At 46.1% G+C, this 18,058-nt stretch overlaps 2 protein-coding genes across 8 annotated transcripts; one reads left to right on the top strand and one right to left on the bottom strand.

The window, feature by feature from the left end:
• Nucleotides 1–650: 650 nt before the first annotated feature.
• Nucleotides 651–11,098, bottom strand: LOC124010442 (intermediate filament protein ON3-like). Of its 2 annotated transcripts, none has more exons than XM_046322867.1 (8): nucleotides 10,793–11,098; nucleotides 9,385–9,593; nucleotides 7,538–7,694; nucleotides 6,657–6,821; nucleotides 3,754–3,879; nucleotides 2,388–2,608; nucleotides 2,106–2,131; nucleotides 651–1,142 (listed from the first exon to the last, which is right to left on the bottom strand). In XM_046322867.1, exons 1-8 carry the CDS (start codon nucleotides 10,991–10,993, stop codon nucleotides 997–999), a joined length of 1,251 nt encoding a protein of 416 aa, XP_046178823.1. In that variant the 5' UTR covers nucleotides 10,994–11,098; the 3' UTR covers nucleotides 651–996. The 2 variants fall into 2 exon arrangements, with proteins under 2 accessions (XP_046178823.1, XP_046178824.1); XM_046322868.1 differs by having other exon boundaries at nucleotides 1,001–1,187; nucleotides 10,793–11,092.
• On the top strand, nucleotides 10,285–16,725 carry zgc:92380 (uncharacterized protein LOC445086 homolog). Of its 6 annotated transcripts, none has more exons than XM_046322863.1 (9): nucleotides 10,285–10,449; nucleotides 11,414–11,741; nucleotides 11,939–12,021; nucleotides 12,281–12,437; nucleotides 12,597–12,758; nucleotides 14,164–14,289; nucleotides 15,111–15,337; nucleotides 15,567–15,601; nucleotides 16,243–16,713. In XM_046322863.1, the coding sequence occupies exons 2-9, from the start codon at nucleotides 11,430–11,432 to the stop codon at nucleotides 16,422–16,424; spliced, it is 1,284 nt and encodes a 427-aa protein (XP_046178819.1). In that variant the 5' UTR covers nucleotides 10,285–10,449; nucleotides 11,414–11,429; the 3' UTR covers nucleotides 16,425–16,713. The 6 variants fall into 6 exon arrangements, with proteins under 6 accessions (XP_046178819.1, XP_046178817.1, XP_046178816.1 ...); XM_046322861.1 differs by having other exon boundaries at nucleotides 11,339–11,741; XM_046322862.1 differs by having other exon boundaries at nucleotides 10,308–10,383; nucleotides 11,339–11,741.
• Nucleotides 16,726–18,058: the final 1,333 nt, after the last annotated feature.

Here is an 18,058-nt window from a genome sequence, read left to right as displayed (position 1 = left end):
GATACTGAATGTAAGTACTGATATGACGACAGTGCTGGTCCCGGGGTTCTAGGAAGTGTATCTCTGTCTGTGTGGTGACAATAGGCCCATGTATATGACAACAGTGGTGGTTCCGGGGTTCTAGGAAGTGTATCTCTGTCTGTGTGGTGACAATAGGCCCATGTATATGACGACAGTGGTGGTCCCGGGGTTCTAGGAAGTGTATCTCTGTCTGTGTGGTGACAATAGGCCCATGCATATGACAACAGTGCTGGTCCCGGGGTTCTAGGAAGTATAATAATATAATAATAATAATAATAATATATGCCATTTAGCAGACGCTTTTATCCAAAGCGACTTACAGTCATGTGTGCATACATTCTATGTATGGGTGGTCCCGGGAATCGAACCCACTACCCTGTCTGTGTGGTGACAATAGGCCCATGTATATGACAACAGTGCTGGTCCCGGGGTTCTAGGAAGTGTATCTCTGTCTGTGTGGTGACAATAGGCCCATGTATATGACAACAGTGGTGGTCCCGGGGTTTTAGGAAGTGTATCTCTGTCTGTGTGGTGACAATAGGCCCATGTATTCCTTGCGTTCAGGGCTGAGTTGTATTGGGTGACAGACAGACTCCTTAAACAAACCATACACATATTTGGTTCCTTAATATTTTGTCTTTTTATTTTGGACCTGGTTCAGTGACATTCGAGCTTTGGAGGACATGGCCTTCCCAGTCACATGAGCACAAGAGAGCACAGATAAATTCTCCCACCACAAACGTAATGAAAAAGAGCACAGGACACATTTTGTAAGAGCTCCTGTTACTGTCGCAAATGGTCTTCAAACTGCAGTTGAAAACAAAGTGTGTAAGTTTAACACCGTAGCTTATTAAACAATGACCTTAATGTAAAACAAAAGACTCAGCAATGTTTCTAGATGGAAAAGAGAGAGAGAGAGAGAAAGTGGTACAACACCGTGTTACTATAGCGACAGCAGAGTGACGGTGGGCTTGGTTAATTGTCGGAGTAGTGTAAGCTCTTGGACATGACCCTGCCCGCCTCCACCTCAATTCTGATCAGCAGACGCTTCCTGGGGCTGGTTGGGGGGCCACCGGCATCTAATGGGAGGGGCTTCAGAGTCTTCGAAGGCAAATCAATGTCTGCGTGCAAGCAAGAACTGGGATTGGTCGATTTGTTTTAGTAATCTGAGCAAAAGAGATATGATTTGATTTTAGTTGGACACACAGATCATGACACAACACAGGTCCTTCCTATCAGATCTTTCTCTTACTCACCCTTCTACACATTTACTGAGGATGGGAAAGAACTACTCGGCAGTGGTGTGAAGTACTTAAGTAAAAATCCTTCTAAGTACTACTTAATTAGTTGTTTGGGGTATCTGTACTTTACTATTTCTATTTTTTTTTACAACTTTTACATTTACTTAACTACATTCCTAAAGAAAATAATGTACTTTTTACTCCTTACATTTTCCCTGACACCCAAAAGTACTTGTTACGTGTTTAATGCTTAGCAGGACAGGAAAATTGTCTAATTCACGCACTTAACAAGAGAACATCCCTGGTCATCCCTACTGCCTCTGATCTGGAGGACTCACTAAACAGAGAACATCCCTGGTCCTCCCTACTGCCTCTGATCTGGAGGACTCACTAAACAGAGAACATCCCTGGTCATCCCTACTGCCTCTGATCTGGAGGACTCACTAAACACAAATGCTTTGTTTGTAAATGATGTCTGAGTGTTGGATTGTGTGTCTGGCTATCCGTACATTTTAAAAACAAGAAAATCATGTTGTCTGGTTTGCTTAATATAAGGAATTTTAAATGATTTATACTTTTACTATTGATACTTAAGTACATTTAAAACCAAATACTTTAACATTTTTACTCAAGTAGTGTTTTACTGGGGGACCTTTACTTTTACTTTAGTTCTTTTCTTTTAAGGTATCTTTACTTTGACTCAAGTATGAAAATGTGGAACTTTTTCCACCACTGCTACTCGGAAGAGGAAAGTATCATGTAGATGCTACCTAGAGGCTCTAAGGTTAAATAAACTAATGAAGAAGAGAGTGAATCACTGGAGGGAATAAGAAGAGCTCTTACCTTGATGACGTATGTGGTCATTCATTCTGAAAGGACAGAGAGAATACGGGCTAAGTATAGGCAGGATATCACTCTCTCTCTCACACACACACACACACACACACACACACACACACACACACACACACACACACACACACACACACACACACACACACACACACACACACACACACACACACACACACACACACACACACACACACACACACACACACACACACACACACACACACACCTCCCTCCCTCCCCCGGTTCCCACCGCTCCACTGTGCCACTCACCTAATCTCCTCTCCCTCCAGTAGCTTCCTGTAGGTGGCGATCTCAATGTCCAGGGCCAGTTTGAGGTTCATCAGTTCCTGGTACTCCCTGACCTGACGGGCCATGTCCTGCTTGGCCCTGCGGAGAGCGTCTTCCAGCGCAACAATATTATCCCTGGCCTGCTCCAACGCATTCTGCCCATCCACCTCCACATCCTCAATGTCCTTCTCAACAACCATTTTCTGAACAGGGGAAGAGAGGGAGGGAGGGTCAGAGGGAAAGGGTCGGAGGGAGAGGGTCAGAGGGAGAGGGTCAGAGAGAGGGGGTGGGGAGGGTGAGTGGGAGAGAGAGGGGTAAAGGGAGGGGGGGAAGAGGCCAAAAGGGCATAGGGGGAGAGGGTCAGAGGGAGAGGGTCAAAGGGAGGCGGGGAGAGGGTCAGAGGGAGAGGGTCAGAGGGAGAGGGGAGAGGGTCAGAGGGTCAGAAGGTCAGAGGGAGAGGGTCAGAGGGTCAGAAGGTCAGAGGGAGAGGGTCAGAGGAGAGGGGGGAGAGGGTCAGAGGGAGAGGGTCAGAGGGAGGGGGGAGAGGGAGAGAGGGTCAGAGGGTCAGAAGGTCAGAGGGAGAGGGGAGGGAGGGTCAGAGGGAGAGGGGAGAGGGTCAGAAGGTCAGAGGGAGAGGGTCAGAGGGAGGGGGAGAGGGTCAGAGGGAGAGGGTCAGAGGGAGAGGGTCAGAGGGAGAGGGTCAGAGGGAGGGGGGGGAGAGGGGAGAGGGTCAGAGGGTCAGAAGGTCAGAGGGAGAGGGGGGAGAGGGTCAGAGGGAGAGGGGGGAGAGGGTCAGAGGGAGAGGGTCAGAGGGAGAGGGTCAGAGGGTCAGAAGGTCAGAGGGAGAGGGTCAGAGGGTCAGGGAGAGGGGAGAGAGGGTCAGAGGGAGAGGGTCAGAGGGGAGAGGGTCAGAGGGAGAGGGGGAGAGGGTCAGAGGGAGAGGGTCAGAGGGTCAGAAGGTCAGAGGGAGAGGGTCAGAGGGAGGGGGGGAGAGGGTCAGAGGGAGAGGGTCAGAGGGAGGGGGAGAGGGTCAGAGGGAGAGGGTCAAATGGAGGGGGAGAGGGTCAGAGGGAGAGGGTCAAAGGGAGGCGGGGAGAGGGTCAGAGGGAGGGGGGAGAGGGTCAGAGCGAGGGGGGAGAGGGTCAGAGGGATAACAGAAGTGGAGAAGGATATAGAAATATAGGAAACAGTGTGTGTGTGTGTGTGTGTGTGTGTGTGTGTGTGTGTGTGTGTGTGTGTGTGTGTGTGTGTGTGTGTGTGTGTGTGTGTGTGTGTGTGTGTGTGTGTGTGTGTGTGTGTGTGTGTGTGTGTGTGTGTGTGTGTGTGTGTGCGTGCAAGAGCGTTTCACCTGCTTCTTGAGGGTCTCCAGCTCGGCCTTCAGTCTCTGTATTAGACGAAGCATGTCAGCAATCTCCTTCTTCACATTACGTACATCCTGCTCATACTGCTCTGCTGTCAGCACTATGTCATCCATCTGAGAGGGGGAGGAGAGGGAGGGAGAGAGAGAGGGGGAGAAAGAGGGAGGGAGGGGAGAAAGGATAGAGGGGAATCAGTGAATATATTTAAGATAGTCATCACTTTTGTTGCATCGTCAACATCATTTACTGTGATACATAATGTTGGTGTGTGTGGCTCTGATGTGTAACTGTGATTAAGTTGCAAAACAAAACTTATTATTTTAATTTACTATTTTAATTTTAGCCCTTTTTCTCCCCAATTTTGTGGTATCCAATTGTTTTCGTAGTTACTATCTTGTCTCATCGCTACAACTCCCGTACGGGCTCGGGAGAGACGAAGGTTGAAAGTCATGCGTCCTCCGATACACAACCAAACCAAGCCGCACTGCTTCTTAACACAGCGCGCAACCAACCTGGAAGCCAGCCGCACCAATGTGTCAGAGGAAACACAATGCACTTGGCAACCTTGGTTAGCGCGCACTGCACCCGGCCCATGATGAGACAAGGAGGCCACAAAAGTTAGTCTTGACGGACAATAGATACCACTCACCCCCACCACTACTCACCACTCACCACCACCACCACTCACCCCACCACTACTCACCACTCACCACCCCCACCACCACCACCACCCACCCCACCACTACTCACCCCAACCACCACTCACCACTCACCACTCACCCCACCACTAGTCACCCCACCACTACTCACCCCAACCACCACTCACCACTCACCACTCACCCCCACCACCACCACTCACCCCACCACCACTCACCCCAACCACCACTCACCACTCACCACTCACCACTCACCACTCACCACCACTCACCACCACCACTCACCCCACCACTCACCCCCACCACCACCACTCACCCCAACCACCACTCACCCCACCACTACTCACCACTCACCCCAACCACCACTCACCCTCACCACCACCACCACTCACCCCAACCACCACTCACCCCAACCACCACTCACCACTCACCCCAATCACCACTCACCCCAACCACCACTCACCACTCACCCCAACCACCACTCACCCCAATCACCACTCACCACCACCACCACCACCACCACCACCACCACCACCACCACCACCACCACCACCACCACCACCACTCACCACCACCACCACTCACCTCCAACCACCACTCACCCCAATCACCACTCACCCACCACCACCACCACCACCACTCAACCCAACCACCACCACCACTCACCACTCACCCCAATCACCACTCACCACCACCACCACCACCACCACTCACCCCAACCACCACCACCAATCACCACCACCACCACTCACTCCAACCACCACTCACCCCAATCACCACTCAACCCAACCACCACTCACCACCACCACCACCCACTCCTCACCACCACACCACTTATTCCCACCACTCACCACCACCACCACCACCACCATCACCACCACCACTCACTCCTCACCAGTCACCCCCACCACCAGTCACCCCCACCACCTGTCACCCCCACCACCAGTCACCCACACCACTCCTCACCAGTCACCCCCACCACCAGTCACCCCCACCACCAGTCACCCACACCACTCCTCACCACTCACCACTCACCCCCACCACCACTCACCACCCCCACCACCGCTCACCACTCACCCCCGCCACCACTCTCCAACACAGCGGTTGAGAGCGTTGGGCCAGTTACCGAAAGGTTGCTGGTTCAAATCCCAGAGCTGACCAGGTGAAAAATCTGTCAATGTGCCCTTGAGCAAGGCATTGAACCTTGGCATTGAACCCTGTAAGTCTCTCTGAATTAAGTTGGTGGTTGAAGATATCCCTCTAGTGGTGTGGGGGCTGTGCTTTGGCAAAGTGGGTGGGGTTATATCCTTCCTGTTTGACCCTGTCCGGGGGTGTCCTCGGATGGGGCCACAGTGTCTCCTGACCCCTCCTGTCTCAGCCTCCAGTATTTATGCTGCAGTAGTTTATGTGTCGGGGGGCTAGGGTCAGTTTGTTATATCTGGAGTACTTCTCCTGTCCTATTCGGTGTCCTGTGTGAATCTAAGTGTGCGTTCTCTAATTCTCTCCTTCTCTCTTTCTTTCTCTCTCTCGGAGGACCTGAGCCCTAGGACCATGCCCCAGGACTACCTGACATGATGACTCCTTGCTGTCCCCAGTCCACCTGGCCGTGCTGCTGCTCCAGTTTCAACTGTTCTGCCTTATTATTATTCGACCATGCTGGTCATTTATGAACATTTGAACATCTTGGCCATGTTCTGTTATAATCTCCACCCGGCACAGCCAGAAGAGGACTGGCCACCCCACATATACTCTCTCTAATGCTCTCTTTCTTTCTCTCTTTCGGAGGACCTGAGCCCTTAGGACCGTGCCCCAGGACTACCTGACATGATGACTCCTTGCTGTCCCCAGTCCACCTGGCCGTGCTGCTGCCCCAGTTTCAACTGTTCTGCCTTATTATTATTCGACCATGCTGGTCATTTATGAACATTTGAACATCTTGGCCATGTTCTGTTATAATCTCCACCCGGCACAGCCAGAAGAGGACTGGCCACCCCACATAGCCTGGTTCCTCTCTAGGTTTCTTCCTAGGTTTTGGCCTTTCTAGGGAGTTTTTCCTAGCCACCGTGCTTCTACACCTGCATTGCTTGCTGTTTGGGGTTTTAGGCTGGGTTTCTGTACAGCACTTTGAGATATCAGCTGATGTACGAAGGGCTATATAAATAAATACATTTGATTTGATTTGAAATCAATTTGATTAGAGTGTCTGCTAAATGACCTAAAATATAAAAGATCCTCACCTTTTTCTGGTTCCACAGCTCTGCCTCCTCTCTGGCACGGGAGGCCATGTCTGCGTACTGTTTCTTGACGTTGTCGATGATCTCGTCCATGTCTAGAGATCTCTTGTTGCTCTCCTTCACGACCACCGTCTCATTCTGGATATGAGACTCCAGCTCTTTCAGCTCCTGTCACCCCACAGCCAGGACAACAATACTACATTAGACAAGGAGATCTGGGCCTACAGAGTGGCGCACTGGTCTAAGGCACTGCATTGCAATGCTAGCTGTGCCTCTAGAGATCCTGGCTCGAGTCCAGTCTCTGTCGCAGCCGGCCGGGATCGGGAGAGCCATGGGGCGGCGCACAATTTGGGGAGGGTTTGGCTGGCAGGGATGTTCTTGTCCTATCGCTCACTAGCAAGTCTTGTGGCGGGCTGGGCACAATGCACGGGGTCACGGTCGCCAGGTGTACAGTGTTTCCTTCGACACATTGGAGCGGCTGGCTTCCGGGTTAAGTGGGCATTGTGTCAAAAAGCAGTGCAGCTTGGCAGGGTCGGGGGACACAGGGCTCTCGACTTTCGCCTCTCCCGAGTCCGTACGGGAGTTGCAGCGATGGGACAAGACTGTAACTACCAATTGGATACCACGAAATTGGGGAGAAAAAGGGGTAAAGAGCAGGAGATCTGGGCTGTGTCTCATTCCAGGTAACTGCCTCCTTCGCTCTGCCCTAGTTGGCAGATTTGAGATGGTTTGTGCACTGGGTAGGTGTAAGTTGCAATAGTTCCACACAGCGCCATGCAGTAAAGAGAGTTTGGCAAACTTTTACACTGGACGCCATGTTAGCTATATATGGTTCTGGTTCCACCTAGCCTCTGATTGGCCGATGGGTGTGTCAGTCAGCCTACCTCCTCATAGCCCCGCCTCAGGAAGTCCAGTTCTCCCATCAGGTCCTCCAGTTCCAGAGCCAGATCCACGGCTGCCAGGTGGCCCTCATCCACATCCTTCTTGTTGATCACAAAGTCATTCTCCAGATCCGACTTCTTCTGGATCTCATCCTGGTACCTGGAGGACCACAGAGTGGATAATGAAGAGGATGTTGTTGTTTTGATATTTTACATTTGAGTCATTTAGCAGACGCTCTTATCCAGAGCGACTTACAGGAGAAATTAGGGTTAAGTGCCTTGCTCAAGGGCACAGACAGATTTTTCACCTAATTGGCTTGGAGATTCAAACCAGCAACCTTTTGGTTACAGGCCCAATGCTCTTAACGTCTAGGCTACCTGCCACCCAGGTATGTTATGACTGAGATGGGAGCTCAGGTGAGCGCACACACCTGCTTGCACGACACACCACACCACGACACGACACGACACACCACAACCAAGACACAACACACCACGACACACCACACCACGACACACCACACGCATCCTCAAACCCCTTTGACTGACATGTGTTAGAGGAAATTATAGTTTAGATGATTAATTATGTATACATTATTGATTAGAACCATTTATTCTAATAGTATTATGTTATGGTATGAAAAGTAAAAGTTATTGGTTAAGCTGTTACTGAAAATGTAAGCAGAATGAATTAATTGTCTGGGCTTCTTGGGAAGTTAACGGAGGAGCGAAGCTATGGCTTGTCAGACAGATAAGAAATGTCTGGGAGAGTTTCCTGACCTAACACTAACAATAGGCTCTTGTGAGAATCGGAGAGAGGGGGGATAAACTGATGATGTCATGTTCAGTTTATAACCTGTGGAAAAATGTGTATGCTTCAGTACTCTCTTGTAATAAACGCTGTTACTTTTGGCTTTTAAGACTGGTCTCAATCTACTTCATGCATAATTAATGAACTTACAATTCATTAATGAATTAGAAATGAGTGCTAATTGGTTTTGACAATTAAACATAAAGGAATTTAGAATTCCTCTATCACATGTCAATTTATCATCCTACTGTCAGACCATCTGTAGCTTTGTTTCCCTCTCACCCCCCCAAGTCAGACAGACACCCTAGCATAGCATGCTTGTGTTGACCTGATCCAGACTGGGTAAGAGCCCAGGATGGATGGGATGAATGGGCCCAGATCCCTAAAGGTTCCACATTTTCTCCACTCTCAGAGCCATGTCTGTGGGTACTGTGTAAACACAGAGGCCCATGGTTAGGGGGTAGAGGGGCGTAGAGGGGCTGGGGAGTGTACACTGACTACAGTACATTTACCTCTCCCCACAGACATAGTGCAGGGCACACCAGAGCTCCCCTGTATATACTTAACTCAACCCAGTGGACAGAGGCTTATGTAAGGATAAAGAATTAGCACCTCCGACTCTTGAGGCCTGGGGACCCAGGTGGAAAAATGCTCCGTAGCCTAGCGTGAGAAAACGCTGTTTGTCACTTTAGACTGATGAGGTTCTTGTTGTGGACTGTGGCATTTCCTGGAGGCCTGGTGACTTGTACAATATCTAAACTCTGATTGATATTATACCATTGACTGTCCTGGTTGTCTCCCTAGGCCTGCTTCACAGGAATCACAGGGTGGTTTGTTAGGGCTTTCTGAAATGGTCGATTCATTCATCATTTAGATCTCTCTCTTGCAGTGCATGTTGTCCAATTCAATGTCATTCTATTGTATTGCACGGTATTATTTTCTATTGTATTGCATTCTATTCTGTTCTATTTGATTCTATTAACTCTTAACTACGAAAGGCTCTGTGAAGGCTCTGTGAAGGCTCTGTGAAGTCACTGACTTGTTGCGTGTCTGGTCCACTTCGTCCTGGCAGTGGGCCAGCTCCTGCTTCAGTTTCTGTTTGTCCCGGGCCAGTTTCTGGATCTGCTGCTGCAACTCGTTGGCCAGCTGTTGGACCACAGCGTCCACGTTGCCTTGGTAGTCCTCCTGCTCCTTCAGGATCTTCAGACGCGTGTCCAGGACCTTGTTCTGCTGCTCCAGGTTTTGCACCTAAAGGGAGAGGGAGAGAGAGTATATTGGATCAGAAACTCAATCAAGATTGTTGCATCTGAAACCAGTCAGAGTAAACTACAATGAGTTATAGAAGGAAAAAAATGATCCTATCCATTTTTATTCATGTCACTGGGGGATTGTGGGTTAAGATTTGTAAGCCTCCACTTCTCTGCTAGCAGGAATTGAACAGATATTGAAAAAGTGACTCTACAACCTGTTAGTCTTGTGGGATGCCATTGTGTGTGTGTGTGTGTGTGTGTGCGTGTGCTTGCGTATATGTGCACATATGTGGAGCCTCAGTGATGAAGGGTCTCAGTACACTAACTGGGCAACACCAGATCTGCCCACGGCTATACTTCCACTGTGTGGGTGGCAGCAACATGCATTAGGTTTACACCCAGACTCTCATGGCTGTTAAATATAGAACCAATGTGTGATTCACTACAACATACTCACATTATAGTCTGATAACAACAAATAGGCCCCCACACTTACAAATGTCACCCAACAAAAATATGATATAATATTGACTAAATCCAAGTACAAAAATATATATAAGAAAATAGATTTGGAAAATTTGCAAGAGATTAAAAATAATTCAATTTTGAAATAATATTATGTTATTGACCACAAGGTGGCACCTTAGGGCGTTTTCAACGGCTATGATCGACGGAGAGAGAGAGGGAGGCTCAGAACGCGGAGCAGAGAGCAGGAGACTCTATGTCTAACAGGTTTTCTTTACAGCTGTGAGTGATGGTGATGAGACTGCTAGAGCACCTCTCTCTGGGTAGGATGTTTTGGCTACATAAACCCCGCTGCTGGGATGATTATAGAGGCTCTTATTTTAGTGAAGGTAGGCTTCTAATTATGTAAAGGTGGTAATGAAGTATAATGACAGTTAAGTAGAATGTATAAAAACGTAGGCCTGTAGATAATTAGAAATATACATTTGTTTTATCTCAAGATGTGTTTTGGGTCTATCTAATGGAATTATTACACGATGAATTGGAAGTAAATGCATAAATTAAGCATCAAATCAAATATCATATGGCTGAAATAATTATGTTCAGGGTTGCCATACATGTGTTTCTCTATTACCAGCAGACTTTAGACAGACCTATTGCATCAAGGTATTGATTTTGTAAAATGATCAATCCAATCAATAATAATAATAACAGAATAATAAAATAACACACCTTGTCAATGAACGCTATAAACTTGTCGTTGAGTCCAACCATCTGGTCCTTCTCCTGGCTCTTGGCTGACTGGTCCTTCGGGTCCACCTTGGGGTTGTTGGGCTCTAGAAGGTCCTTGTTAGTGGCGACGTTCGGGTAGCTTTTGGGCTTGTTACCCGAGGGAGTGTCGGACTGGCTGCTGTATCCGCCTGGTTTGGACATATTGTCTTTGTGTTCTAGTCAGAATAGAGAGAAGGAGTCTCAAGTATCAGACTCAGAGTTTAGGGAAAGGCACCTCTTCTCAGGTTACCACCCGATTTTAAGGTGGGCAAGGACCAACCCTCACCACTCAGGTGTCCGCCTCTGTCCAATCAGCTGAGGTGGAACTCTAAATTTCTTGGTAAAAACAACAAAGTCACAAAGGAAAACTTGAATGTTTACTCTAAACCTGTTTGCCCGGGGGTGTGCTGGACGTACTACAGCCAATCGTATCTTTGGGGCCGGTTTCAGGTGTTGAGCAGTGGTATAACAACAGTCCCTCGCATCTCTCAATCACTCCTTGTACAGGTGACTATCGGTCCTACACTGCCTCTCTATTTTCTTTCTCAACTCACCCATTCAACCAACTACTGCCATGTCTAGGAACAGTGCCTTCAGCATGTTCGGTGGGGCCGGGGGAAGAGGCTCCAGGGTGTCTGTGGCCAGTCTGGAGGGGCTACGGAACGCCATGCGCTCTGACCCGGAGAATTCGAAGGAGGTCTCTCCTGCCCCTGGGCCCGCCCCGGATGATAAGAAGACCATGAAGGGTCTCAACGAGCGTCTGTCCGGCTACCTGGGCAGGGTGAGGAACCTGGAGGAAGCCAACAAAGATCTGGAGGACCAGATTCAGGACATCTTGGACAAGAGAGGAGACCCCAACGGCCGCGACTGGGATGTGGTTGAGAAACCATTGAATGACCTCAGGAAGAAGGTGATTTTTCACTCAGTTAATGATTTAATATGATTAATTAGACTGATTTATTCTGCATTTTTGCCCATTAAATGATCAATGTACAGTACTGTATGTCAACTGAGCTTATTCACCTGATAGTCACTTGATCGCTGTCTGTGAATCATTTGATGTGTTTACTGGATTCTCAATAACTGGCCCATGTCTCTCGGTTTCAGCTCCGTGACATGACCATGGATAATGCACGTTTGTTACTGCAAATTGACAACACCAAACTGGCCAATGATGACTTCAAAAACAAGTGAGACATGACATGCTATCACCTGGAGATGTATTTAAAGTACTTAGTAGTACCTTCAATTCATTAAAACAAAATAGGACAAAAATACACATAATAAAATGTATATTATTGGATTATTATTATTATGACATTATAATGTAAAAAATTATGAAAATGGTGCTCATTTACATATAGCAGTCTTTGCTAAAACCCAATGGGCCTTTTTACATTGTATGGGGCTAAGAGAGACTGATATATGCTCCTGTCCTCTCCTCTGCAGGCTGGACAACGAGAAGCAGGCCAGGAAGACTGTGGAGAAGGACCTGATTGGTCTGAAGAAGGTGATTGACGACACCAACCTGAACCGCATGCAGCTGGAGAGCCAGATCGAGTCTGTGAAGGAAGAGCTCGCCTTCCTCAAGAAGGACCATAAGGATGTAAGGGCACACACTCATTCACCCACTGTTCCCGGAACTGTTTTGAGATTTACCTCATAATGGTTAGGTTTATAGCTGGGAATGGGAGAGATGATCCTAGAGCAGATTTGACTTGAAATAGCCCATAATAACTACTGTTTTCTCCCCTGCTGCATGCAGGACATTGATGAGCTGCGTAAGAAGATCAAGGACTCCAACATCCTCGTGGAGTTTGACTCCCAGGACAACAACCTGAGTGATACTCTCAACAAGATCCGCTCCCAGTACGAGAAACTGGCCAAGAAGAACCTCAAGGATACCGACGACTGGTACCAGAGCAAGGTATGAAGCTTTACTTCCTTATCAATGAAACACACTATATTAGTTTGTTTGATCATTAATGATATAATTCCTACGCTTGTTTGTTCATTCCTTAATTAATTAATCTCTCTCTATCTATCTCTCTCTCTCTCTCTCTCTCTCTCTCTCTCTCTCTCTCTCTCTCTCTCTCTCTCTCTCTCTCTCTCTCTCTCTCTCTCTCTCTCTCTCTCTCTCTCAATTCAGTTTAATTCAATTTCCTTTATTGGCATGACGTAACAATGTACATATTGCCAAAGATTTACAATATTAGCATAATTCAAATAATAATAATCAATATTGTCAAGGGGACAGCAGTAACTACAATAATCAAGGGTCAAAATAACCTTAACAACATTGAACAATTACAATAACAATAAGCATATGTTGGTATGTCAGACACTGACTCATCTTACGGCAGGCAGCAATGTACTGTAGTGCGCTGCCAACCCATAGCTCTCTGCGTCCTCCCCCAACAGGACGGGCAGCCTATTCTCATCAGAGAGGTCTTTGAAACCTTGAATAAGGGTTTCAAATTGGGGAAAAGGGCACTCTCTAATTGTTTTATATTTTTTTGACAATTTGTCAGGAAATGCAACTCTGTCTCAGGTTCTCCTGTGGTGCCGTGGTTGCACAGCCTTTCCTCTACACGGAGCCAGGTTTTCCTGGGTCTACCCTTCTCAATGGCAAGGCTGTGGAGGCTAACACCAGGGGCCGAGGATTTCTATAGAATGGCCAATTTTGAATCTCAATGTATACCCAGTATACATTGAACTAATTATGTAATGTTTTACCCCCTACACCACTTTCAATAACTTCGTAGAACAGTCCTGTATGCCAAATAGAATCAAATGGTTTTTGGAAGTGGATAAAGCAAGCGTATATTTTTGATTGTCCTTTATAAGTTTTTCTAATCCATTCAAATTCTCATGAATTCTCTCTGCATTTGCATGAATTTGAACGATGTTGTAGAAAAATGGGTTGTCCATATGTAACAGTATAATTTTAGACCGTCCCCTCGCCCATACCCGGGCGCGAACCAGGGACCCTCTGCACACATCAACAACAGTCACACACGAAGCATCATTACCCATCGCTCCACAAAAGCCGCAGCTCTTGCAGAGCAAGGGGAACCACTACTTCAAGGTCTCAGAGCAAGTGACGTCACCGATTGAAACGCTATTTAGCGCGCACCACCGCTAACTAGCTAGCCGTTACACATACCTGTATGTCACCATTTTCTATTGCTAATTCCTGTCTTTTTTTGGTTGGTTTTTCCAATTTTGCCAAAAGTTGTTTGTGTTTATGGACTCCTCAATTAGTGTCAGCATCTTGCTGTTGTACTGTGCTTTTTTGATTTTGAGTTCGGTTCTCTCTCTCTCTCTGACAGTTTGACAGCATCAAGGTAGAGGTGGTTGAGAATAATGAGGCTCTGCATTCAGGCAAGAATGAGCTCAAAGACCTGCGCAGACAGAGACACCTTCTGGAGATAGACATACAGTCTACAATGAGCATGGTAAAACATACCTACCTGCATCATCTCTCTCTCTCTCTCTCTCTCTCTCTCTCTCTCTCTCTCTCTCTCTCTCTCTCTCTCTCTCTCTCTCTCTCTCTCTCTCTCTCTCTCTCTCTCTCTCTCTCTCACATCACTTGACCAGTGACATCACACACACCGGACAATACCCAACATCGGTAAGCCCCATACACAACTTATACTGACTGTCCTACACGCTTAGAAAAAAGGGTTCAGCTATCCCCATAGGAGAACCATTATTGGTTCCAGGTAGAACCATTTTGTGGTCAATGTAGAACCCTCTTTATAAAGGGTTCTAAATGGAACCAAAAGGGTTCTACCTGCAACCGAAATAGTTCTTCAAAGATGTCTCCTATGGGGACCGCCGAATAACCCTAAATAGCACCTTTTTATCTAAGAGTGTAGGTCAACTGTAAACTGGGTCAAGGTAAAGCTGACCATGCTAAACAGGGGTCAACTATGCACACACACATCCCTTAACCTACAGAGAATGCAACACCTCTATATAGGGATGTAACATAGCTGTGTTGTCGACACAATAACCAGCCATCCTGGTTATTACATTGAACTCTGTCATTACGAACCAGACTGAACTTCATGACCTGTCATCAACATGGTCGCCACCTGGAACATATGTGAACTTGATTTATCAACAACAACAACAACTAATACAAAACAGTCCAACATCCAGTCTTTATAGTCAGAAAATAAAAATAGTGAGTTCAAATGGATTTGATTGGTCCCTGTGCCCGTCCGTCACATCTGCTCACAAATTGATGGGTCTCTTTCCTTGTCCGTCACAGGTCCACTCCCACGAGGAATCTCTGAAGGACATGGATGGGCGGTACAACCGTGAGATGACTCGCCTCAATAAGATCCTGCTGCAGTTGGAGGGAGAGCTGGTCCAGGTGAGGACGCAGGTGGAGAGGCATGTGGATGACTACCAGGAGCTGCTTCACGTCAAGATGAAGCTGGAAGCCGAGATCGAGAACTACCGCAGCCTAATGCACGACATCGCCCCTGATGACAGGTGAGCTAACGATGCACAAACCCAGAGGGAATGGAGGCTCAGTACTCATGACTTGATGTGGGTTGTCATAGCCAGTATTCCCAGTTAGACCATGGCTTATAATGAGGTACCTATACATAGGATCAAACAACATTCAATTTATATAGGGTCTGTAGCACATTTGCAGTAAACCTGGTATTATATTTCAAGTTGCCGGTTAAGTGGTGTAATTTACCCTCTTCCCCAACAGCATGGACTTTTCTTTAGAGCAGGCAGTGAATTGTGGTAAGTACTGGACATCGGCCCTACTGAACCAACTGATCTGATGTATGGGAGAAGACACCAGGGAATACAACATACCATTATATCACTGTCCATCGAAGATGTCACTCCAGATTGCTGTTCATTCTCAGTTATGGCTAATATCACTCTGTCTGCACTACCTACCTATGTCACTGTATAACTGCATGATGTCAAAGACAATGTTCTTAACATGTTGTAGACAGATACAATGGTATTCTGATTGTGAGTTGTTCCTTGTACGATTGTAAGACATTGAGTCATTGATTCATTTGATCCCAATGTTATGTGGATGTGTTGCAGAGGTGGTGTCTATTCAATTCATGCAAACATCTGATTCAAGTAGGATGTGCAATTTGATTTCAACATGGCAATATACTATACATTGCTAACAATACACAAACAATATACATTTCCAATTCAAATTGTATGTCTACTTCTATTAGAGTCTGGTGGAACCGTCCTGATCGCACAATAGCTCACATTCTGATTTAGCTCACAGATACAGAAACAGTGAGCTTAGCAATTAGGATGGTTCCACAAGGCTACTTCAATTCCTCAACTGAAAAACATCCTACAGAATGTTCAGACTGAGATCTTCTTCCTCTTCCCTGACTCCACATCAGAGCCGCCCCAGCCACCTAAGAAAGCCTTGCTGAAGGATGAGGTTGATGGAAAGGAGGTCCCCAAAAAGACAGAAGCTGCGGCAACTCAGAAAAGTCTCCCCACAAAGAAGACCGAAGCCCCTGCAACTCAAGAGAGCCTCCCTACAAAGACAGAGGCGTCTACAAAGGCAGCTAAAGGCTGAGACACCAACAACCGAAGCAGGCGCCAGCTGAGGATAAAACCAAAGAAAGATTCCACCTCTTGTGTCTTCTTCCTCCTCCGATGCAGACAATAATGACCATAAAGAGAAACCCACAAAGAAGTCTGCCCCCTGAATCACCCTCCTCACCTCAACCCCGATCCCTCTAGTCTTTTCTCTTTGTGTTTTGAAGCCCAGCATCGTAACTAATGTTATGTGTGGTTTGAAGTAGATTTGGGGTTGTTATTCCACTGCATTCTTTCTCAGAGATGTTTCTCTACAAAATAAATAGTTTCAACATATTGTTCTTGACTCTGTATCATCAATGTCTTCCAGTTGTCTTGTTCAAGACATTGAAAATGTTTTTTATTACCAATGAGTTGTGTAATAATCCCTGGGTAGTAAGCGTAGTGTTGAAGTGGTGGGCCTAAAACTGTCAGACTTAAAATAGGGGCTGTGTGTTTACTGTTCACCCACAGAAACATTGACACTGATCTGAGGAAGTGAGGGCTGGAGTTCTGAGGAATTGGATCTAGATCAAACAGAGCTGTTTTCACAGAGAAGCTAAAGTGAAACCAAAGACAATGCAACAGTAAACATGTCATCAATAAAGCAGCAAGGATTGTTTTAAGGCGAAGATATGGTTCTTCTGTTGCAGTCATGTGCAATGTTCTTGGTTGGTCATCAATCGACAAGATAATTGAAAAAACATGCTTATCTTATTTTATAATATACATCATTTAAAACGGGAAAGTTCTATTAACAGTGGTATTCAGTTGCTAAGAGACAGACATTCCGTAAATACTAGGAATAGATTGTCCACCATCTATGCATTATCCAGACAGAAAAAATAAATGGGCAAAAGAACATTTCAATTTAGGGCAATAAAGAAATGGAATAAATTAAATGAGCAAATTAGAAAACTTTCAATATATAAGTTTAAACATTATTTAAAAACAATTTAAATATAGTATATAGAAATGTTGTGGGACTATAGTAGATGAAGAATCAATATTTTATTTTATTTTTTAGTTTGAGTATTTATTGGGTCATTATGCTAGTATTATGTATGTTTGTAATAGTGTGTTATATGTGAAAGTGTGTTTGTATTATAAATTGTATTTTAATGTTAAGGACTCTTGGAAGATTAGTCCAAATGGGGACTAAAAGAGATCCCAATAAAATCAAATCAAATCAAATCTCCCATGAATGACAACTATGGTTGATCAGATTCTGTGAAACAAGGACAGGAGTTCTAAGGAATTGTGACTATGGCCTGAGGCCAGGTATCAGCAGGTAGCCTAGTCAAAACAGACGTGTACAGCCATAACAGACATTTTGATGACCTTATTCAGTGGTGTAAAGTACTTAAGTAAAAAAAATACTTTTAAGTACTACTTAAATCGTTTTTGGGGGTATCTGTACTTTACTTTAATATTTCAATTTTTGACAACTTTTACTTTTACTTCACTACATTCCTAAAGAAAATAAGGTAATTTTTATTCAAAACATTTTCCCTCACACCTAAAATTACTCATTACGTTTTGAATGCTTAGCAGGACAGGAAAATTGTCCAATTTATGCATTTATCAAGAAAACATCCCTGGTCATCCCTACTGCCTCTGATCTGGAGGACT

This window comes from Oncorhynchus gorbuscha, linkage group LG23 (genome assembly GCF_021184085.1).
Source record: "Oncorhynchus gorbuscha isolate QuinsamMale2020 ecotype Even-year linkage group LG23, OgorEven_v1.0, whole genome shotgun sequence".
Classification (NCBI taxonomy): Eukaryota; Metazoa; Chordata; class Actinopteri; order Salmoniformes; family Salmonidae; genus Oncorhynchus; species Oncorhynchus gorbuscha.
This window is presented reverse-complemented; position numbering and strand designations above follow the sequence as displayed.